The sequence below is a fragment of the Sinohyriopsis cumingii genome, chromosome 6 (genome assembly GCF_028554795.1).
Source record: "Sinohyriopsis cumingii isolate HCF-2022 chromosome 6, ASM2855479v2, whole genome shotgun sequence".
Taxonomy (NCBI): Eukaryota; Metazoa; Mollusca; class Bivalvia; order Unionida; family Unionidae; genus Sinohyriopsis; species Sinohyriopsis cumingii.
In genome coordinates this window covers 71,004,823-71,029,741 of record NC_142966.1, presented here as the reverse complement: position 1 = coordinate 71,029,741, position 24,919 = coordinate 71,004,823, and the positions used below count along the sequence as shown (strand labels likewise).

The 24,919-nt window shown below is 32.5% G+C and overlaps 1 protein-coding gene across 1 annotated transcript in view; it reads right to left on the bottom strand.

Moving 5' to 3' along the window:
• Positions 1 to 4,940: 4,940 nt before the first annotated feature.
• The window catches only part of LOC149797170 (uncharacterized), a 110,189-nt gene continuing 90,210 nt past the window's right edge, over positions 4,941 to 24,919 (bottom strand). The window contains exons 16-17 of the mRNA XM_089960726.1: positions 8,471 to 8,492; positions 4,941 to 5,101 (exon numbers count right to left, since the gene is read on the bottom strand). Coding sequence (XP_089816852.1) covers positions 4,941 to 5,101; positions 8,471 to 8,492 — 183 coding nt within the window. The remainder of the gene's footprint in view (positions 5,102 to 8,470; positions 8,493 to 24,919) is intronic.

Here is a 24,919-nt window from a genome sequence, read left to right as displayed (position 1 = left end):
CAGAAAAAGATCCATTCATCTTGTGAGAAATTTTGGACAGCTTACTTCTTCAATTATCTCTCAGATTTTTGCTTCCATGCAAAATTACGGTCAATGGAAAGAAAAATGATCTCATAACTTTTTATTCTGTTTCTTTGATGACTGTATATAAGGAACTTAGAATAGAATTGATATAATACTTACGCACTGTTTTGTGAATAATATGAAAAAGAATAAAAAAAATATAAATAATATGATAATAGTGATCATTATTAGTATCGATATAAACATGACGATATAATACGCTGTAATGCATAACTTCCATCAACTTAATCAAGAAATATATCCTGTATAATACTATAGGTGAAACCTATCCCAACAATGAACAATGCATGATATTTGTTTGACTATATTTGTTTTTGTGTCTTATAACAGACATATTATAATAGGCTAGGAAATGCTGCTATTTGGATGCATGAAAGAAAATATGAATCAATGTTTGTGTTTGCATTCCTTGATCTATGAGCAATTTCTTTAAAGAGAGGAAAGATGTAATAAAACTAGATCACTACCAAACACATCAATAATTACATTGTGATTTGACTCAAATGTATGATTTTTACTGATGTTCCCTACAGCAGAATAAGATCCATTCATCTTCTTACTAATTTTGGACAGCTTCCTTCTTCCATTATCTCTAAGAGATTTGTTAACATGTAAAGTTATGGTTAGTGGAAGAAAAAAAGTTTTTCTACTTTTTTCTGTTTCTTTGATGCCTTTATATAAAGAATTTAGAAATGAATTCATATAATACTAAAGGACTCTTTTTTGAACAATATGATGAAAAAGAAATAAAATAAAATCAATAATATGATAATAGTGATCATTATTAGTATAGATAGAAAGATGATGATACAATGTGTTGAAAATGGAAAATACTCATTAAACTTTAATTCAGGAGTGTATCCTGTACAATATTATAGCTGAAACCCATCCTAACAATGAACAAGCTATGCATGGATATATTTATTTGACTGTATTTGTTTGAATCTTTTATAAAAGACATGTTAACACAGACTAGGATATGCTGATATTTTGATGCATTTATTAAAGTATGTATTGATGTTTGTGTTTGCATTTAGGTATGTCTTCATGAAGATATGTATTTACTATGAATTCTTCATTACTCCCCTTCGAGTAATTTTTGATGAAACTGCATGTTACATTGCAGAAAAGATTCAAGATATTTTTACAAAGTCTTTCTATACTGTTTCATAGCACTGAAGTTTTGGAAATCATGACAAACAGACTGACACAAACAAGATAAGAAAATGAATTGTAGAGTAACTGTTATTTGTGCACCTAAACTTCAAATTCAGAAGGAATCTTTAGCATTACAAAAGCAATTATTCAATGTCAATGAAGCTACAATGCCTTATTAGCATCAAACTTATAGCAAATTGTAACAAAATGATGTTAAATTCAATGACAATTACCAAGGTTATATTACTGTATTATAACAGAACATTAACAAAACAGAGCAATTTCATTACAGAGCATAAAAATTCAACAAAACAAAATCAACATCAAAGACGTCAATAATTACTTTGTAATCTGACTCAAATCTATGATTTTTACAGAACATTCTCTAAAAAAGAAGAATATTTATTCATCTTCTAACAAATTTCGGACAGTTTCCTTCTTTGCTTATCTCACAGAACCTTGTTTACATGCAAATTGATGGTCAATGGAAGGAAAAAATGATCTTCTACTCTTTTCTTCAGTTTATATGATGACTTTATATACGGAATTTAGAAATGTATTCATATAACAGTTACATTCTGTTTTGTGAAGAATATGATGAAAAAGAAGAAATAAAATAAATCAATAATATGATAAAAGTTATCATTTTTGGTATCGATATGAACATCATTAGATAATATTTTGTAATGCTTAACTTGCATCAACTTTAATCCCTAAGGGTATCCTGTATAAGATAGCTATACCTGTCCTTACAATGAACAATGCATGATTATAATTTTTTTACTTTATTTTTTTGTATATCTTACAACTGATATTTTATCATAGACTAGGTTATGCTGATATTTTGTATACATGAATAAAAGTATGTATCAATGTTTGTGTTTGAGTCCATATATCTATCTTTGAAGATATGTATTTTACCATGAATTAATTATTATTCATTCTCAACTAGGTTTTGATAAAAAGGCATGTTATGTTACAGAAATGAGTCAATAGATTTCTACAAAGTCTTCCTATACTGTTGCATAGCACTGAAAGTTTGGAAATCATCACAAACAGATACAAAGAAATAAGATAAGGCAATGATTTAAACAGTAAATCTTTATGTGTGCACCTCAGCTTCAAATTAAAAAGCAATCTGCCGTATTACGAAAGCAATTATTCAACGTTGATGAAATTTCATTGCCTTATTAGCATCATATGTATTGCGCATTATCAGAAATTTTTATGTCAAATTCAATGACAATTACCAAGTTAATATAGCTATTTTATAACAGTGCATTAACAAAATAGTGCAATTTCAGTACACAGAGAGGAAAGATTGAAAGAAACAAAATCACTATCAAAGGCATCAATAATTACTTTGTGATCTGACTCATATCTATGATTTTTACTGATGTTCCCTACAGCGGAATAAGATCCATTCATCTTGTGAGAAATTTTGGACAGCTTGCTTCTTCAATTATCTCTCAGAATTTTGCTTCCATGCGAACTGATGGTCAATGGAAAGAAAAAATAATCTGATACCCTTTTATGCTGTTTCTTTGATCACTTCATATAAGGAATTTAGAATAGAATTTATATCATACTTACCCACTGTTTTGTGAATAGGATGAAAAAGAATTTAAAACAATCAATAATATGATATTAGTGATCATTATTAGTATCGATATAAACATGATGATATAATATACTGTAATGCATAACTTGCATCAACTTAATCAAGAAGTGTATCCTGTATAGTACTATTGGTGAAACCTATTCTAACAACAAAGAATGCATGATATTTGTTTGACTATATTTGTTTTTATGTCTTATAACAGACATATTATAATAGGCTACTAAATGCTGCCATTTGGATGCATGAAAGAAAATATGAATCAACGTTTGTGTTAGCATCCCTGAATCTATGAGCAATTTCTTTACACAAAGAGGAAAGATACAATAAAAGTAGATCACTAACAAACACATCAATAATTACGTTGTGATCGGACTCAAATGTATGATTTTTACTGATGCTCCTTACAGCAGAATAAAATCCATTCATCTTCTGATTTTCTACTCTTTTGTTCTGTTTCTATGATGAATGTATATAAAGAAGTTGAAAATGTATTAATATAATATTTACTGTCTGTTTTGTGAAGAATATGATGAAAAAGAAGAAAAATAATAAAATTAATAATATGATAATAGTGATCATACTTAGTATAGATGGGAACAAAGTGATACAAGGTGGTGTGATAGATTACTTGCATCAACTTTAATTCATAAGTGTATCATGTATAATGATATAATTGAATTCCATCCTAACAATGAACACGGTATTTATTTTCATATTTCGTTCACTATTTTTGTGCATGTCTTATAACAAACAAGCTAGCAGAGACCAGGATATGGTGATATTTGGATGCATGTATAAAAGGATGTATTTTTGTTTGTGTTTGCGTCCATGCATTCACTCAACTAGTTTTTGATGAAAATGCAAGTTATTTTGTATAAATGAGTCAAGATATTTCTGTAAAGTCTTCATGCACTGTTGCATAGTACCTAAGTTTGGATATGATGACATATACACATAGACAAATAACACTGGTCTACAATTTTTTAGAAGTCGTCTGCTTCAAAGATAAAATTTTCTATTTATTATAGATTTTGATGTGCTGATTTCAAATATGACAATTAAAACATCTAGGTCTTTTCGTGTGTTTATGGCTGCTTTACATGATAACTTTTCACTTGTCCTGTTTATGTAACACTTTGAAAAACAACAAAAGGGTTAAATAATTAAAATGTATTATGAAACAAAAGGCAAAAAACTTGTATATATATATAAGTACATAAGTTAGTCCTTATTGCTTGTCTACTCGGTGCTTCTTGGCTTGTCTCGTATTCATTAAATGAAGCATCACTGTCCAGCAATAGTCTGCAAGTATTGATGGGTTCCATTTGCCCTGATAGCATTTCTCCATTGTTGGATTTTCCTGGTGAAATCGCTCACCATGCTCATCACTCACTGCTCCGCAGTGCGGTGGAAACAAATATAGATGAGAGTGCAAAATACGTACCTTTAGTGACATGTTGCAACCAAGGCTTTTTTGTGTGCCTTGCTGAGGTTTTCTACCAACTCCCTGTAGTTGTCTGCCTTGTTGTTTCCAAGAAAATTTAATGCCATTAACTGGAAGGCTTTCCATGCCATCTTCTTCTTGCCTTGAAGTGCACAGTCAAATGCATTATCTTCAAGAAGTTCATGAATCTGAGGACCAACAAAGACACCTTCCTTTATCTTAGCTTCACTTAACCGTATAAATTTCCCATGAAGGTACTTGAAAGCTGCTTGTGTTTTGTCCATGGCCTTGACAAAATCTTCCTTGATTCAACAAGTGGTGGATGCTGAACACTTTTCCTCCCAGGCTCCAATGACTGTCACAGTGGCCAATCTCTCTTGATGTAATTAGAATCACATGACTATCCCATTCACAGAGAAAACAGCAGTACTTTGTGTATCCATTATGCATACCAAGCAAGAGAGCAGGAACCTTTAAATCACCACAAAGCTGTCACTGATGTTGGTCATAGTTTATGTACCTCGAAAGATGTTTTAAGTTTTTATAGGTTTCCTTCATATGGACTGCACGATCAACTGGAATTGATGGCAACACATTGTCATTTTGCAGCAAAACTGATTTAAGACTCCTCTTCTATGAATCAACAAATAGTGTCCACTCCTTTGTATCATTAATGATGCTGAGGGCTGCCATCGCACCATTGATGTTGTTACAGGCTACAAGATCATCTTTCATGATGAAGAATGGGACAATATCCTTTAGACGGTCACGGAACATGGAAACCCTAACATCACCTGCCAGGAGATTCTACTACTGTAGTTTGGAGCCCAACAGCTCTGCCTTTCTTTTGGATACCAGTAGTTCCAAATCCCTGACAAGGTCATTCAGTTTATCTTGTGTGATGTGGTGTGGTTCAAAGGATGGCGATGAGAGAAAATATGGGTTATGTGACACTGATGGTTCAGGACTAGAATTTTCATCCTCTTCCTCATCAGACTCAAGTGAGAATGATGCTGCCGCATCAGGAACAGGCAGTCCTTCTCCGTAGGGTACTGGGCGTATAGCTGAGGGAATCTTCGGATAATGCACAGTCCACTTTTTCTTCTTTGACACACCTTTCCTAACTGGAGGCACCATACATAAGTAACAATTGCTAATATGATCTGTTGGCTCTCCCCAAATCATTGGCACTGCAAAAGGCATACATTTCCTTTTCCTGTTCAAGCACTGGTGAAGATTTGTTGCATAAGTGTTGCAGAATGTGTGGGGCCCACATCTTGTCCTAATCTCCATTTTTGCAGCAAAAATAAATGTGATAGCTTGCTTAGCCATAGTGGTTATACTGTGCTTTTGTGATAGAAAAGTCACTTCACCACAAAGTTATCTGCATTGTTCACACAAGTGCGAAGCATCTCTGCTCACTTTGGCTAAACATAAATTTTTCCCTTTGCTAAATCAAACACTGACAAATAAGTAAGCACGACCCATATGATTTCTCGAGCTGCTATAGGTAATTTGTCCAGAAGAGTGATGTAAGCTAAGTTATGAATGCATCATGCATGACTGCTAGGAATAACATGATGCAATTCATATCATGTATGATGCAATACCAGCTTCAGATTGCATCATTCATTGTTTTGCCTAAAAAGCAAGTACTGTCGAATCACAGTCATAGATTTATTCATAGATCCAGTCAAAGATGTATTTCAATCATTTCTGGTTTAAACTGAGATTTCTTCATATAATAACTCACTTATCCTCTGCCATTCCCAAGTCAAGGGTCATATATACTGACCCAGTATCATATCTTTAAAACCAAAGCCAATTAACAAATTTAATATCATTTTCATTCTCAGTGATCCAGAATTAGTAAAGTTTGACTAGTTTTTGTTTCAGAAGCATTTTGGCTATAGAGCATTGTAAGAAAAGAAAATAACTATATATTAAATTGTTATGTTTGCACACAGGCTTCAAATTCAAAAGGAATCTGAAGTATCATAAGAACAATTATTCAATGTTGATGAAAGTCCAGTGCCTTATTAGGATGATATTTACTAGACGTGATCACAAAATGTGATCAAATTCAATAAAAATTACCAAGAATATATTCCTGTATTATTTTTAAAAAATCATCAAAATAGAATAGTGTTCTTACAGAAAGAAAGAAGATTCAACTTGGCAAAATTACAAACATGTCATTAATTACTTGGTGATATGAATCAGATCTATTTTAGCTTACATTCTTACATTCACTATGGTAGAATAAGATCCATTCATCTTCTTACAAATTTTGCTTCTTCCATCATGTCTCAGAGATTGATTTACACATGCAAGTATGGTCAATGGAAGGAACAGATCATTTTCTAATCTTTTGTTCTGTTTCTATGATGACTTTATATAAAGAAATTGAAAATATTGTCTCTAAATACTTTGTGATCTGACTCAAATCTTCAATTTTTGCCTATTTCTGTCACATTCATTTTAAATATTAAGTTTCCTTCTTCTCTCAGAGTTTGTTTTATGCAGAAAAGCATGAGAAATGGAAGGGAACAATTATTTTCTGGGTTTTTTTGTGTGGCTAATATAACTGTCTATATAAAAAAGTTGAAATTGTATTGATTTGAATGTTTATGCATTATAACAAACTTGATCCCTTTGACTAGGATATGCCTGATAGTTGTATGAATATATTTGTCAATCCTGATGACTTTGCTTACATGCATATATCGATGAAGACATGTATTTTGGTATGAATTCCTGCTTATTACTCATTATTTACTAATTTATGATACAAATGCATGTTATGTTGCAGAAAGGAAACAAGACATTTTCACAAAGTCTTTATATACTGTTGCACAGCTCTCAAGTTTAGCAAATTATGACAAATACTATTCTGCAAAAAAGATAAGTAAATGAATTATGCAATAAATTGTTATGTGTGCACTTACAACAATATCTAAACAAATAAAAATTCAATTATTCAATGAATCGATATGTTTCCACATTCATTTTAAATAACTCTCGATATTACTCAATTATTTTTAAAAAATATTCAAAATTAAATTTGAAAAATAAATGAGTAAATTGACATAGACAATGAGGACATGGACTTTATGATGGGTAGATCTTAATGATATGGAATAAAATGAAACAAATCCAAGCAAGATAAAAATTAAAACGATTCAATCCTGACGTGATTCAACTGACTGATTCAGATCATGTCTACTGGATATAATCACAAACTGACATTAAAATTAAATGAAAGCTATACAGAGTACTTAGCTACATCAAATATAAAGATATACTAAGCATTTCAACATTACTACCTACGAAGAAAAAGTCAAATAATTTTATGAATGTTGTTATCAAAGTTATCTATAAATAGCTTTCTATCTCACCTGCGACAATGACTGAAGCTTATCTTTTCCAAAGAATAGGTAAGTCTGTTTTTGTTTTGCATTTTCAGCTGAGTTCTTTCAGCATGTTCTCACAGTTTTAACCATAGTACAAGATGCTTTATGATAAAATCAAAACTGTTGTATTATTAGACTTAACCAATTCTTCCCTAACCTGAGAACAAGCCATCCACAAGTCTGGTGATTAATGTTGAAATCTACTTATTTTATTAACAATGACCTTTTTTTATAATTTTTGTGATAATGGATATGATTCTTCTTTTCTGAAAATTAAAATCATCCACAAAGATTTTTTGCTGTAGATTGTAGGCAACTTAAATTATTGTGCCGAAACAAACATGGCAGTGAAGAGAATGATTGATATGGACATTATGCCCAAAATGCTTTCTGTTGATGTTTGATAAAATCATATGGACTTAAGTAGATTTTAAGAAGAAGGCATTATATAAGTTTTCCTTACTACTATCACAGCCATATTTGAACAAACGAGCCTGACACAAAGATGTTTCTCTTCAAACATGATTTAAATCACAGTCCATTGTTTTCATAAAGTTGAAAATATCAAATGTTAAGGAAAAATGGGCGATTAAAGTGCATGATAAAAGCAGGGTCATACTAGCAGCTAAACTGCATCATTTGAGTTGAAAAGGAAAGAAAAAATAACAATACAATCTGATGATACTTGTAGAAAGAGGAGGATGAGTTTAGCAAAACCACTGTTTAAGGCATATAAATTCATATACTTACATGTATCCCTCAAATAGAGTTCCTGAAAGGATTATACAAAATTAAAGTTCATCATTCATTCTTCTTATTACTTTGAATTATTTACATCTGATAACATGATTCTGTTTAAACCTAAATAAACCCCAAAGAATGAACGTGCTAAGCTAGTATTCATGTTGCAAGGAATGGGCAATATTTTCAATTGAAAAGGATACCAGTGATATTTATATATTATGTGAAAGAGGAAAATGGGCAGGCATTGGAAGATTAAAATTTTACAAAATGTCTCACTACAAGTAGAATCTCTCATTACACTGCTGATTAACAATTATGCAACCTAGACAAATTCAATCTGAATCTGTTGGAGATACCCATTGGGTAGAAATGAATTCATGACTAGCATACCATGACTTTTAATGTTTAAAACTATAAGTACTATAATTCAATGTCTGAATAAAAAAGATCTACCCAGTATTGTTTTTCATATATGAGATTTATTAGCAATTAATAATATATCACTAACTACATTATAGTTGAGCAGTACTGGTAATTTTGCAACATTCTTTGGGATTCAGTTCTATCAGAAACTAGTATGTTGATTATCATATCATGCTTTAACAAGAATACCGCTAAGGGACTGGCACTGAGACTAGTGGGTACAATACCAAGTTGATATCCAGAGGCGTAGCTATGATATTTTGCGCCTGGGGACGAACTATAAAATTGGCGCCCCAGCCCCCTCCCCGTTTAATCACATTTTTGAATATTACCCTTGTTTACTTATTATAATGTAACGTTGTAAGCCTCATTTTGGTGCCCCTGTACCTTGGCACCCGGGGACATATGTACCCCCCCGCCCCGCCCCCCCAGCTACGCCTCTGTTGATATCCCTATAACTCTTTAAGTGAAAACCCCATGTTGATAGGACTATCCATTCAGGTGAAGTACGAACAACATTTTCCAAATTGATGCTGTGGTGGCCATTTCAGATTCCCAGTCAGCACCATTTTAATTCAGGACCAACACAACATATCTTAAGTCTTCTGGTGCAAACCTCATTTAAATGTTAGTTTTCATTCTGGAGGAGTAGCAAAGAAAATATTTTCAAGATTGAAACTAGGATCAACGCTACAACTAGGATCCACAACACAACATGTCTTTTAGTGAAAACCACATACTAATATATGACTCTTCATTCAGTAGGAAAAGTGATAACAGCATTTTCAAGACAGCCACCGTAATAGCCATGTTGGACATCAGGATAATCACTATTTTAATTTAGGATCAACTAGACCTTTTAAGACATCTTCTGGCAAAAACATTATTTCAATATGACTTTTCATCAGACTGAGTAACAATAACAAGATTTTCAATATGGCTGCTGTGGTGGTTATATTGGATCTCAGATCAGCACTATTTTGATCTAAAGCCAGATAGATGACATATGGTCTTTTTGCGAGAACCCTGTGTTGTTCTGGCCACCTATTAAGGAGAAGAAGTGACAAGACTTTCAAGACAGCTGCTGTTCAAGCTGCACCATTTTTAATTGGGACAACAAGACCATGAGATGAATGTGTGTGTAAAAAAGTTTCATGAAAATCCTCCATGTATGTTAGCAGTAGCAGCAAATAACAAACTTGTGCTAACTGACAAATGGATGAAAGACCATCTCATAAGCTGTTCTTGTTAATGACCAGTAGAGCTGAAAAATATGCATAGTTTATTCACTGAACATTTTCTTCATGGACTTTAAACAATAACACAAAATTCCTTAGAAATGGAAGGGACTCACAACCTACCATCAAAAGTGAACATGTAGGAACCTTTAAGAAGTCAGCTTGCTTCTTTCTTTATTTGTTTACTACTGATTATTGAAACCATCTTGAAAACATTTCAAGTGACACTAGCATAGTACTTTGTTCCTAGATATATTTTCTTAATGATTCAGTTAATATTTATAAAATGCAATATAAGATAATTTAAGTCATCACCTAATTATCTCACGTATTATTTCAATTTGGCAGTTCCCCTAAAGACAAATATATATATATATATATATATATATATATATATATATATATATATATATATATATATTATTTAGGAAAAGCTAATGGTGGTTTCAATACCACATATAATCTCTTTTAAAATCAAAGCCAGTGATTTACACACATTTCAACCTTTTTACATGGAAAAGTTATAATCTTTAGGAAAGAGTCTGTAATTAATACACAATTGTATCATCGAATATGATGGGTTACAAATTTAGTGTTACATGTAAAATGTGTATGTACTGTAAGATTGAATAAAGCATTGCTTTATTATTATTATTATTACTGACATCAGACACTATGTTGCACAAGGTCACTCACAAAATGTTGACCATTTATTCAAAAGCCAGTGTGTTTCCATTTGCTTTGAGTAAAGCACGGTTTTTCAAATGAGATTTCAGGACTAATGTCAATGAAATGCCCATGCCAGAGGATAGTCAAGACTTCAACCAAGATCAGTAACCCAGAAAAACCACTATCATCATCCTATTACTTTCAATCACACAATTCTAAAATATAAGAGTGATAACTATGGTTGCGAATCCTGAAACTCACAAATGAAGTTATCACTTATTTGCAAAGATAAATCTAAACCACAAAAATCAGTAACGGTATCCAAACAAATGTTGATTTATTTGAACTGATTACATCTCTGATGACTAATGGTATTATCATTTTACATATGTGAAAGGTATTGTAACAACACTGCACTACCGGCTCAAACTTCTGCCTGTGTTACATCTTCAAATGCCATGAACACTTGTTTTGTGCACAAAAGGGTATATTGTATAGTTATTTTTGCCATGGAAACTGCCCCTGGACATTGCTTTGCTTCAAGTAGTTGGTATGAGTGGGAAATGACAGAGTGGATTGAAATTAAAATATAAGAACAAACTATATTCTGTTGTCAGTGAAGATATTAGCACAGGAATCTATAAAGTCCATATTAAGAAATAAACTTTACCAGCAGCGGCACCTATATTAAGCCAAACTGCATCATCAGTGGTCCCTTATTCGTTAACATAAATGTGTGTTTGGCTATAAAAAAAACACCTGGTGAACATCTATGCAAAACACAAATATATGACTTAGAGGAATCACATGCAAACACATTCATGTGCATCCATTAAGCTGTTAATGCTGGAAAACTCCAAAATTAAATTTTTTGCTGGTTTGTACATACGTGTGAACATTGTTGCAAGATTTTGAGGTCATACAATGGTATATGGTTTAGGATCTATGACTGAATGAGTATTTATGAAACGACATAAACGGGTGACAGCATACTTTGCATAATCGTCACTGTATTTGGTGAGTCCCATACACTTCTTACACATGGAATACAAATTGTTAAAGCTATGTTAAAATTCCAAAACCACAAACACTTTCAGTTATATCTCTACAATGTCTGCATTATGACAGTTTATAGGTATGACTAGCTTGAGGTGTCATGCCGCAGATATGTGGCACCATGCATGTCCCACCCGGTCACATTATCCAGACACCAGGCTGACCAGTCCTAACACTAACTTCCCTATGCTGAGAGCCAAGCAATGCAGCTGCTAGTACCAGTTTTATAAATCTTTGGTATGACTTGCCCTAGGTTTGAACCCGTGACCTCCCGCATTGTAGGTGGATGCTCTAACCACTTAATCCACTGGAGTGGCCACATGTATGTTGGTTTTTATCATACCACTTGGTATTGTATTCCCACACTCTTGTACGAGTTGCTTGAGCTAGTTCACAGTCATCATACTGGTATTCAATGAAAGACCATTGTCTAATTGATTGTAGTTTTCATTTTACTCTACCAGGATTAGAAAATTATTGTATAATTGTTTATTACTTTAATGAGGATCAAGAACCACAATTGCTTCAAAACTGGCTATCATTTTAATGTCTTCTCTTTCTCCTCAGCACCTGCCAGGTGTTTCTACAATCATATGATCGGTGAGTCTTTGCCTGTCCATGTGATAATACTTATCTGCATCGTTGGCAAAGCTGATTAAACAATTTTACTCAGATACCACATGCAAGACATGGACAAGCTGAACAAGCACATAGACCAACATGTGAAATTAGATCTCTACTTTATTTTCAGCATAGTCAGATCTAATGGAAAAGAATGTTTTCTAAATTGTACTTTCTCATCTGAGCATTCAAATTTTCACATGAACAAAATCTTCAAGTTAAAGTTAGGTTAATTTTGTCATGGCTCACAAAATCTAACAAACTGCACAGTCATGAGCTTGCAAATTCTACCCATCTCCATACATTTCAAACAAGGTTCTCATGTGCAGTTTATGAGAAGGTGAGAATTTGTGAGATTTGTCTGTGCTGAATAAGCATGTACATGTAAAATAAAGTGACAAAAACCTAAATATTGAATACTATATATATATATATATATATATATATATATATATATATATATATATATATATATAAGTCCTATTCATTTCATTTTCTTCAGTTAAAGCAACATACATTTATACATGTCAGTGTAATGACATTTTAAAACCAGTAAATAAAAACTGGTGAATTACTGAAAATAACTGTTTCTTTTTCTTCTTTCATGTCAAAGATTTCTGTAATATTTAACAAAATACTAGTTTTTAACTGGTTTCTAAAAACTGTTTTCCTGATTATAGGTGAAGTAACTTTTAAAAAGACTGCTATCTAACTACACTTTTAACTGGAAAATGGAGATTAACTACAGGAAAACTGGCTAATTAACCAGTTATGTTTGTTAACACATTAACCCCTGGCGACGAGTATACTCGTCGTACTTTACACCCCTGATCTCCCGCGAGCCTCGCTAAAGTGGCTGAGTTTGCATAGCTTGTCTCCCGAGCGCCGAGTTTAAGAGGCAGTATTTAGCAAGGCCTTTCTCCCGCACGACGAGTTAACTCGGCGTAAACCATTGGTTGATTTAAAGCCATTTCCTACTAATACAGGCAGTTTAACCAATCAAATTTTAGCTTACATAGATAGAACGCACATTGCTGAACAGCGGGAAATTTTTTTCACTTCGATATCAGTTGATTTAGTGAAAATATTTCGATTTTAAAATGATGCAAATTGATGAGAATCAGCCTCTAGGAGCAGACTTTTTCTTGACGGATTCTGATGGACAATTTTCTGGATTTTAATTAGACGAGATTGATAGTGACATCGAAAAAGCTACTGAAAATAACAGCGGTAGTGAGGAAAATGAGAATGTTGAAGAAGAAGAAGAAAATGAAAGTAGAGCTGATCGATGATCGTAAATGATAAAACACACATTGACAAGAGGCTATACCAACTTACCAAGGACCAGCAACGGATTTAGACCCTGATGCAAATGCATTTGATTTCGTGGAGCTTCTTTTTCTTTTGAATAATCGTTAAATAAATGTTTGGGAAATATACGTTGTTAACATGAGTGTTCATAGTTCAAGGTTTGTTAAGTGTTTTATTAGTTTTAAAAATTTCAGTGAGAATTCTTAGGAAGAAAGGTAAGTAAAGAGCAAGTAAAGTATGCCCATTTGTGTACAGTATTCACAGGATGTTTAGTTTACAAGAGACGGCAAGTGGAATTTTTGTGTACATAAAATATAATTATTTCATGTGTTGATGGTGTTAATAATTCTTTGTGAATTCATAATGGATTTTATCGATTATTCACGGCAAGAGAAGCAAATTGGCAAGTACATCATTTGTTTTCACCATCATGCATTAATTTTATTTCTGCATGTAGCATGAAATTTATACCATTATGTATGTAAGTTTATTGAGAACTGCCGTGCCAAATTTCAGCTGAATTAAATGAATGCAAATAAAATAATAACAATTTTATTGTAAGTAGCCCCCTCTTATAAAAATCTGCAATCCAATTGCTGTCAGCTAGTCTCAGGGATACAGGCACTGGAAAGGCTAACACTGCTCTAGGTGATCTCTGCAAGTATGCTTCAGGGGACTGCCTAGCTGTTTGGCTCAGGGGTTAATGTGTTAAGGGTATATACCATCATTTTGTTTATTACACAGAAACATGTTCGCTGTGCCTAACATTTTTGATACAAATCACACATAGTTTGTTCCATGAAACTGAAGCCTTAAAATATTGACCTAATGAAGGCACTCTGAAATTTACAACACGCATTCAAAATAGGGGTATTGTAATAATAACACTTAAACACTTATAGGAGAATTGTTATGTGTGTGTGTGTGTGTGTGTGTATATATATATATGTATGTGTGTGTGTGTGTGTGTGTGTGTGTGATTGACAAATCGCAAATATTTTAATGTTTGTAGCCCTGAAGACATAGATATAGATGATTATAGATATATATGCAAGTGCACTTGATATAGAGTTCTGCAGTCAAAGAACCTTGTTGCACTGAGATCAAATCAGGCAAATATCAGGATCTCTACATCACACAATTCATTCTGAACTATTTCTACTTTGAAATACTATGTATAATTCTAAGCATATGTATTATTTGCTGACTGAACAACTTAATATGGTATCACCTCATTCAAAACCATGTCCTTTATAGGGTTTTATGCAATAGAAAATTCTAAACTTTCTTTACAGGGTGAATGCATTTAATCTTATTCTCCACTATTTGTTTGCACAGTCAATGGAGCAGTAAAAACAGTGTCACACACAGTAGTCTTTGTGACAAGATTTTAAATTATGGAGTCATATACATTTAGAACTTTAATTCCAGTGGCCCAAATAACAGAATTTTGTGATAAGACATGATCAGCATCATGCAGCTGAAGCAACACAATGTTAAATTACAAATACCCAAACAAATTGCAAGTGCTCAAATCTTGCAGTCTTCAACTACACTTAGGAGAATGTTTGAGAGAGAAGTGTTTCCATTAAGTAACATGCTACAAACACCTGGAAACTTTAGTAATAATTATAGAAATTTCATGTGGATATCCCTGTTCTCCAGTGAACTGTCTCATCATTCATAGGAAATCTTCCAACGAAAACAAAAGCATCCAATGTCCATGAATATGCCTTTCTTTCTCACATAGGTTAAAAATATTAGAATCACATATCCATATTATTTTATCGTTGTGATTTTTTTAACTTTTTTATTATTACTGGTTTATAATAATGACATTATTATTATTATTATTATTGTTATTATTATTGTGTTTCTTTGATTAATTTCTTGTTTCATATTTGTACATATATTTTCCCCCACACCATTTCTTATGGGTCTAATTTTTCAAATGCCACGATCATACAGAAAATGATCTTAGAAGTCTAATTAATGGCCAAGATGATGGTGGAAATAATTTCACAGATCAAGTGCAACATAACAGACTATTATTTTGCAACAGTAATTAGCACTTCTGCAGCAAGACAATGTATCATGTTTACAGAAATCAAAACATGTTAGCAGCAGAGAAGTTTAACAGACCACTTGTTAGAAGGTCCATTTTTGAAAAATAAAAGCTTCCTACAAAAAATGAAAATAAAAGGTAAATAACGTCAAACCGAAACCTCTAAATAAAACCGAGAGTTTCTCTAATTGGGTTAGTTTTTTCATTACTTTATCTTTGTCGTTTGTGTTTTTCAAAATTTGTATATGTCTTGTTTAGCCATCGTGACACTCATTTGTGGTTGCACCCTCTCTGCTGCTATAATTAAATCATTAATATATCAATAATGGAATTTTACATTAGTAGATTAGCTCAAGAAAGATTAGAATCAATTAGAAAATATCTCACTGTTTGTGATGCTCTCAAACAAAAACTGCAAGAACATCAAGAAGCACAAGTTGAATATGCAGAAGAAAAATAATTTTTTAAAAACTTGTTGCAAAGGCTACTGAGAAAGTTGCAGAAGTTACTGAGAGTCTTCTTCAGGCATTAAAACAAACTACTGAGCAAACTGAAAAGACAGCAAGAAGAACCAAAACAGAAAAAGAAAGATTTTAAGAAATCTTCCAGCTGAAATAGCTGCTGCTCAAAAGGCTAAACTTGAATGTGCTGTTGGTGAAGAACCAAAACCAATAACAGAAAAAGAAAAAGTTGAAATGCTTGCTAAATTTAATGAAAATGCAATTAAAACAATTGGAAACAAGCAAACACCATCAGATTTAGCTGCATTTGCTGCTGAGAGTTATAGTAATAGAGAAAGATTTTTAAAACCTGAAATTGATGCTAATGAGCTGGTTTCAAAAAACACTTGGTACAATTGGATATTTCAAACAAAAATGGATATAAGCAAGCTAGGACAGGTGATTTTGATCATATTACATTTATGAGTGAAATAAATAATTATCTAGTGATAGGGCAACAACTTAAAAGACAACCTAAATCTGAAGTAACTCTTCAAGAAAAATTGACAAAAAAGGTTTTAATGTTATCGCAAATGCAAGAGCAGAACAAGTTTATGATATTGCTGCAAATTATAAAAGTATAGGTAAATATGTAAGAACGCAACAAGCTGAATCTTGGACAAATGATGATTGGGTTAGAGATGTATATCTTGTCTCTACTAAACAAGATTCTATCAAATCTGATGATCCTGATTTTCAAAAATTTAAAGAAATAAGAAAAAGAGAACAACCTAATCAAGTACAAATTATAACTGAAGTTCAACCACAACAACTTCCTTGAGAAGAACTAAAACAGGAACAAAAAAGAAGCCTGCAGCTCAACAAGAACAATCTGAGGATCATTTTGACTCTTTTATTATAGATTTACATCTGATGACTTACAAACTACCAGGAATGCAGATTATCCTGAGTTAATAGATATTGGTGCAGAATATAATGGAAAAAAAAATATTATTTAAAACCTGGATCTGAAATTGTGTTAAAGATATATTATTGGTTAATTATGATCTTACAAAATACAGTGATGTAAATTTAGTTACAAAATATATAAGTGATGTAAAAGTAAGAAAAGAATAACTGAAAGGTGAAGCAGAGGAAGATATTATTAATCAACTGTTTGGACAACCTCCTGTACCAAAAACCGGAAGTGGATTAGGAATTTGATCTGACAGTGTAATTACAGATGTTAACTGATTATAAGTTTTGATTGGAGGAAAATGCAGAGGAAAACGCACAGGAAATAATTCTCCAGAAATTATTAATGAAATATCTGATATTTGTCATGGATGTTTTTATAGGCGGTGGTATTGATCGTGATGTTTATCGCTCTCTCATTAATGAAATTGTTGATGATTATTATAGGGACCGAAAACAATTAATTAATCAACATGTAATTTAAAAATTATACATCATGTTCAATGTGGGCCTGTAATAGTTAGGGTTGTAAACTCAAGATTGTCAACACACAAAGCGATTTACAGAGATGGACTTGGTGATGTTACTCAGGGTTTATTTAAGAGAGAACAGCTCCAAAAGGAATACCAATTGCAAAACAATTAGAAATGAAAGCTATTGAGGCTATTCATGATAAAGGTATCAGTGCTGTTGGTAATGTTGCTGGTAAAGCATTTTCAGCAATCAAAAGAAAGATTAGCTCAATTAGTACGAAGAAAATCACAGCCAGTAAAATTATCCAGTACTGAAATTATGCCTGCAAATATTGGTAAAATAATAAATAAAGCTGCAAATCGAAAACTAACAGTGTTGGCAAATATTTCCCAGTCAGAAAAAGAAAAGAATATAACATCATGTTTAATAGCAGGAAGTGATCTTCATGTTAGACGATAATAATTATAATAAAAATGTTCAAAAGTGTATCCAATCAAGCATTTGATATAGACTCACCGATTCTTAAAGATGAATCTATACGCGATTATCAGTATTATTATTATGACCCACATCTGCCGAATCAGCGTGATCAAAACGAATTACAAGTTTAAGATACAAGCAGATATTTTTTTACCTGCCGAAGGATTTATCGAAGTAGAAGCTAGACTTTTGAAAGCAGGTGATACAGCATATGAACTTTTAGATCAACCTGGTTTTGTAAATAATGCTGTCATGGCATTATTTAACAGTGCTGTATACATGATGGAAGGAAAAAATATTGAATCTTGTCTTGAAAATGTTGATATTGCTACGACGATATTGGGTCTGGCAAGATATAGTGATGATTACTCGAGGTCAGCTGGTCTGTCAATGATGTTTGCAAAGGATACCACTAATCACCCCGAGTGAAGCAATGTGAGACTAAATGCATCTGGGGATGCAGTTGCATTAATGAACGAAAAATTTCCACTTAGGACTTGCCACACGTAGATCAGTGTTAAATGGAGAAAATTTGTCATTTGTGATTCCATTATCACATATTTTTGGATTTTGCAGAAATGTTAGAAAAGTTATATTTGGAGCTAAAAACACTGTGGTACTTGTAAGAAAAGCCACTGACAATGATGCAATCTGGCGACCCAACGCTGTTGATGCTGGTAAAGAAATACTAACAAAAATGTCACTGTAGATGCCGGCAATGACTCCATCGCTTGCTGAAGAAGAAAAACTACTTGCTTTTATGAACTCAGGTGGTAAATCATTGTTATCATGGTTTACAATGACTACAGACAGCATTCAAAGTAATGCAGCTGGGTTATTCACATAACAGATAGCATCACAGCAAGGAGTTTCTGCACCAAGACATATATTTATTGCTTTTCAGGAAAATGCTAGAGGAGATTCACAGGAATGAAATCCAAAGCTATTTGACACACTTGGAGTTTCTGAAGTTGCTTTGAGGATAAATGAACATCAGAATCTTGAAGTTTTGTTAAATTTTGATCAAAATCATGTTGCACGTGCTTATCATCGGTTGATGACATTTATGGGGCATGATCAAAATGTTGACACTGCTTTGCAGATATTTCAGCAGGATTTCACAACATTATATACAATCTATTACTTTTCATTGGAACATTTATTCAGGCATTCTGTCATTGATATACATTTTCGAGCTCGAGTAGCTTAACTGCCTGCTGGTGGTTACAAAGCAATTGCCGTTATACTCTCAGACAAAGAAACGCTACTTGAAGGTGTTGGTGGATGAATGAGAGTTATTGATGCTCCAGTAGAAAACATTTAATTAAATTACTCACGATATATATAATGTCATATCATCATGTTAGCGTTACTCTGACACCTGGTCATATTAAAAAGCTTCAATCAAATTCAGCAAAGAACTGCAGAATAAAAATATCACTAAGAAAAGATCAGACTACAGGTAGTAAATAAACTATCACTGTCAGAATGTAAACTCAGGCATTTCAATAGCGCCAAACAATCAAAAACAGGCGTTAAACTCAATCTTTCTGATGGTGCAGTTAAAAACTCAATTAAAACAGGCAGTATATTTCCACTTCTTGCAACTATACCTGCGTTAATAGCTGCTGCACCACCAGCTGTTACAAAAGCAGCTGCACTTGGTGTTGTTGGAACTGCTGCTGGGATGGCATTAAAGAACGCAACAGGATAAGGATTTTAAAAAAGGGGAAGGGGTCTAAGATTACTAGGAACCCCTTATTGATACGGAAAAGGTCTGAGACTTCCAGGAACACTTCGTTAATCCGTCCAATGTCAAATTTTGATTTAACTGATGCTGCTAAAAAATTAAATATAAAATTTTTTAGAAGTGCTTTTATGCGTGATCAATTACCAAAACAACCAAACAAACAATACTGAAACCAGTATCATTACTCTCAATAACAGTTCTGGTCCTGGTACACATTGGGTGGCATACACAATTGATCCAAGTGGAATTATTTATTTTGATTTGTATGGGTTGGCGCCACCAAAAGAATTTATAAATTACGTAAACACAATAAAAACGCCAGTCTGGTATTAAACATTAACAACAAAAACAATAACCAATCCGTGGGCATGAAGCAACTGCTGTACTCAATGCTATATCTTCATTAACATTACCGCCTCATAAAGCTGTACACAAGTATACAAGTAGCCGCTAATCATTATAAACAGACCTTAAAATATAATGGTTGATATTTACGGAAGATCTTCAACTAAACAAAAGCAAAAAACCGACAGAATAACTCATGAAAATGTGAGTAAACAGATTAATGATGAAATATCTGAATTATTAAATCCTGCAAATGTAGGTCCAAACGAAGTGGTTGCATTTCAAGATAATCAAGGAAAATTAAAAACAAACGATCTTTCATTGCAAGATATTATTAGAATTAATGGAGTAACCAAAAATAGCGTAGCAGTGTTTGATAATAATGGAAAAATTAAACCCGGTGTTAATATGTCAATGAAACTGGATAATATTCGTGGTCGAGTACAAAAATACAGTGATACAATGACTGGTTCTCTCAATATGTCTAATAATAAAATTACTGGTCTTGGAGAACCTGAATCAGACAATGATGCTGTAACGAAGAAATATATTGATAATAAAAACGTTACAATGATGAACTTGTTAGTTTCAGTTAATAATGAAATGACCACATTTAAAACTGATCATTATAATCATGTACAATTGTCTATAAATTTTCATAGAAACATACACAGATCCATTAATGAATTTTTTGGAAGTCCACCAGTCGTTGATATTAAACTCTCTGACATAACAAAAGTTACAGTTCAGTGTATACAGTAGCATCTTATCAAGCATTATGGTCACCAGTCAATAAAACCATTAAACATCGTGCTGAGGTTACCAGTATATACAGGCTCTCAGTACTTGGTATTAAAACATTTTAATTTCTACCACAATTTCATGAAGTTATCCACTAACTGGATCTTCTGGATCTATGTTAGTGATGTCGGGGAAACATTTACTGTGGAACCCGAAGAAGAAAAAAACTTGGCTTGATTTATTGTTGGTGTCTTGAATTAGTAGCTAAATTTACCTACTTAACATATAATGAGCATTCCGATCAACGTTCAACATTTTAGATACAATCAAGCACGTGAATGGCAATCAAAGCTCAAAAATATCGTTGACGAGTACACAGTAAAAGTAAAAAAATATGGCAGATGTGTAGTTGTTGACATAATTGTATATTTGGCTTGTGCTGTTATTGCTGGAATTGATGTATTACTATCAACAATAACACCATCGCTAGTGATGGCACCAGCAGTTGTAACAACTTGTGTTTCAGCTGCAACAACAATTGCTGGCCTTCTCAATATCACTGCAAAACAAAATATGAACATGCACAAATGCAAAATTGCATGATTATATAATAAAATTACACGCAGCAACACTAGCATACTCCAAATTATCCTAGTTATTATCAACAAGCCTTAGTGATGGAAAAATATCAGATTTTGAGTTCACGGAGATGATTAAAATATACAAAGAAGCAATGACTGTGATATAACTTATGCCTGATTTAAATAATAATACTAATAATAATGTCAATGCCAAACGAATTACTACAACAGAATGTTGTTAACAAAAGTCCATCAAAAACAACGATGATATCGGTAAACTCAACCAATCCTGAATTTAGTGTTGTTGTTGTTGTGGGGTTTAACGCCATTTTTCAGCACATGAGAGGCTATGCATGGCAGCCAGTATTAATGGTGGAGGAAGAACCCGGGAAAACCCTGAGAAAGAACCACCGACCCACGAGAAGCTACTGACAAGCTTTCTCACATACCCACATTGGCAGAATCCTGGACTCGAACCCATGCAGACAGAGGTGAGATGGCAGTGATCCGTAACGGAAAGCGCTTTAGACCACTTGGCCACTTGGGGCCCCGAATTTAGTGCTAACTTTCCAACTGCAATTCCAGCGAAAGAATAGTGCTAGCACAATTACAAGTATATTACAGCTGGCCAAATATCAGATCAAAATCATTCGGTGGATTACCAGCAAATAATTCACTGGTATTTGCAAATAAATATAAACCAGATGGAATTCTTGACTAGCAAGTTATCAAGTTGTCAGAATTCCAACAGATAGTTATCAAACTGAACAAATCAATGACGAATTCCAGCACAGAAACAAATCTGTAACAGGAAAAGAATTTTTAAAAAGCTATCACCGTTCATAAACCAACTTTATCAGGTGCAATAGAAATATATTCACAAGATTATGTTGTAGATATTTATCAATCATCGACCAGAAGTGTGTTAGGATGGCCTGAACACCACAGTATAAAGGACCGCCAGAACCAAAAATCGCTGATTTTACAACAGATGAGAATTTTTTATAACAGTTCCAAAATATCAAAATATTTATCCGTGGAATGTAAGTGATGATATTTATAAAATTTATGCTTTTAGTGATGAGTTAAGATACATTGTCGTTTATAAAATGTATTCCGATCCCATTAATTCTGAGATCAATCAATCAATAAAATACAAAATCTGTTTTCGTACCATAACAAGAATATAATGATGATATAGAACAACAGATCATTGAAACAATACATCTAAATCAAACAGAATCAGATCATGATTATATTAACAAAACTTTTATTGAAGAAGTTATTTCTTCTCTCTGCCCTAGAAAACAATTTATCAATCATTATAAAATAATAGAAGAAGAGTATAAAGGACCAGGTGATTTTACATTTGTGGTACCAAAATTTAATAAAGAGAACTAAACAAATTATCAATGAAAATTTTGCTAAAATTATTGAGTCATGGAGAAAAATAGCCCCACTAGCAAATATTCTCAAACATAACAATGATCCATATGATGGAGGTAAACATATTTCACCAGGAATTGTAAATATAACTTCAACAATTGCAGTCAATCTTGTATGTGATGTAACTGATGGCAGCTATCAAATAGATCTTGAAAAATCAGATCAAGCTCTACAAGGATATATTTTATACTGTTGAAGTTATATCGCTCTCTCCCAGTCAGTCTGGAAGCGCATTCTGAAGCGAACAGAGTTAAGTGAAATATTTTTTTTTAACTGTGTTGTGTTAATTATCATGCATAGTTAAATTATTGCATATATGTATAATTAGTTTTTGATAACACAAAAGAATAAAAATCTTAATTAGTTGTATAAATATTATGCAGTAATAAGTGAAGTAACTACTTAATTACTCTGCTGGATAGAGTTTAGCTTGACAGAATTATCTCCCTTCAACAATAATGAAAAATTAACTTTTGTTTATATTTTTTAGAGAAAGCAAATCTGGAAATATTATCTGCGACATGTTTTAATGAATACAAGTTAATATCAAAATATTTTCCAGCTGTTTTCATTGATTGAAATATTATTTCTTCACCAGTTTCTGTATTTACAGACTTAATAATTTGTGCAATTTTTGTATGTTTCCGGTTTTTCCAAATTTGCTGTTCCGACTTTGTGCAATAGCTTGTAAATTATTTAAAGAGTTGTTTTTCTTATCTGAATCAATATGACTGATCACAAGACCCTTCTCGAATAATCCGATGAAACACTCGTATATGAATTTATGACAGGAATAATGATTTTATTCCCCAAAGTAGTGAACATGAGATAACCAGCATTAGTGACATTACCAGCTGGTTTTTTCAGTCGACAGTTCCTGATCACACCCTAACGAGATGGCTTGTAAGCCTTGATGATAGGATGTTTAACGAATTCTTTTTGCTCCATTTATATAATAATATCATTTGTTTAAACAATGATTTCTCTAAATCATTATTTTGAAAATCTGCTAAACAATCTTTTGCATTTTATATAACTTTGTCATTATTATCAGTGTTATTTTTTTATCATATATCTTTTGAGATATCTGTATTTTTTACAACCACACTGCACACACAACTGAGTTTTTCCTCTAGCCCCAACAACACATTTCAAGCACGGATTAGGTCACAAACTCCTTCTCCGTACACTTTTTAAATGATATCTGCAGAATTTATTTACGCAAGCTTTTGTTACAAGGAGTTGTAGATCCTATCATAAGCCATTTGCACTTATTCTTTGTTTGAGTCACTATATATATATATATATATATATATATATATATATATATATATATATATATATATATATATATAAATAATATTTCAATTTAAATATATATTTTTTTAATTATAATATGGTTAAAATATTATCTGCAATTAAAATTAAGAATGAATCTATATTCAATTTTGATAGAAGAACAAATGATTGATGATGACGAGCTCTGGTTGATCCAACGGAAACTCTGATTAAAAGTATTCGTAATGCTAAAAAAGAATTTCATACAACACAACTCTGCAATGAATGACCAAAGAGCAGCGACGATTATTAATTATCTCGATAATCAAAGTTATTTTTTCAGAGTAAACTTTATTAAGGAAGTCGATGATACTTGGATTATCAGTGACAAACGTGACCCTGTCCTTCATAATGAAAAAATTACCATATTAAGTAAACATTCCAAACCAGGAATGTTGACTGGTATTGACAAACCTTATTATGAAAGAGCGTATCCTGTAACAACAGTTATTTATGGAATTTATCCGCTGAATAATAAACCCAGTGTTCATGATCTAAAACC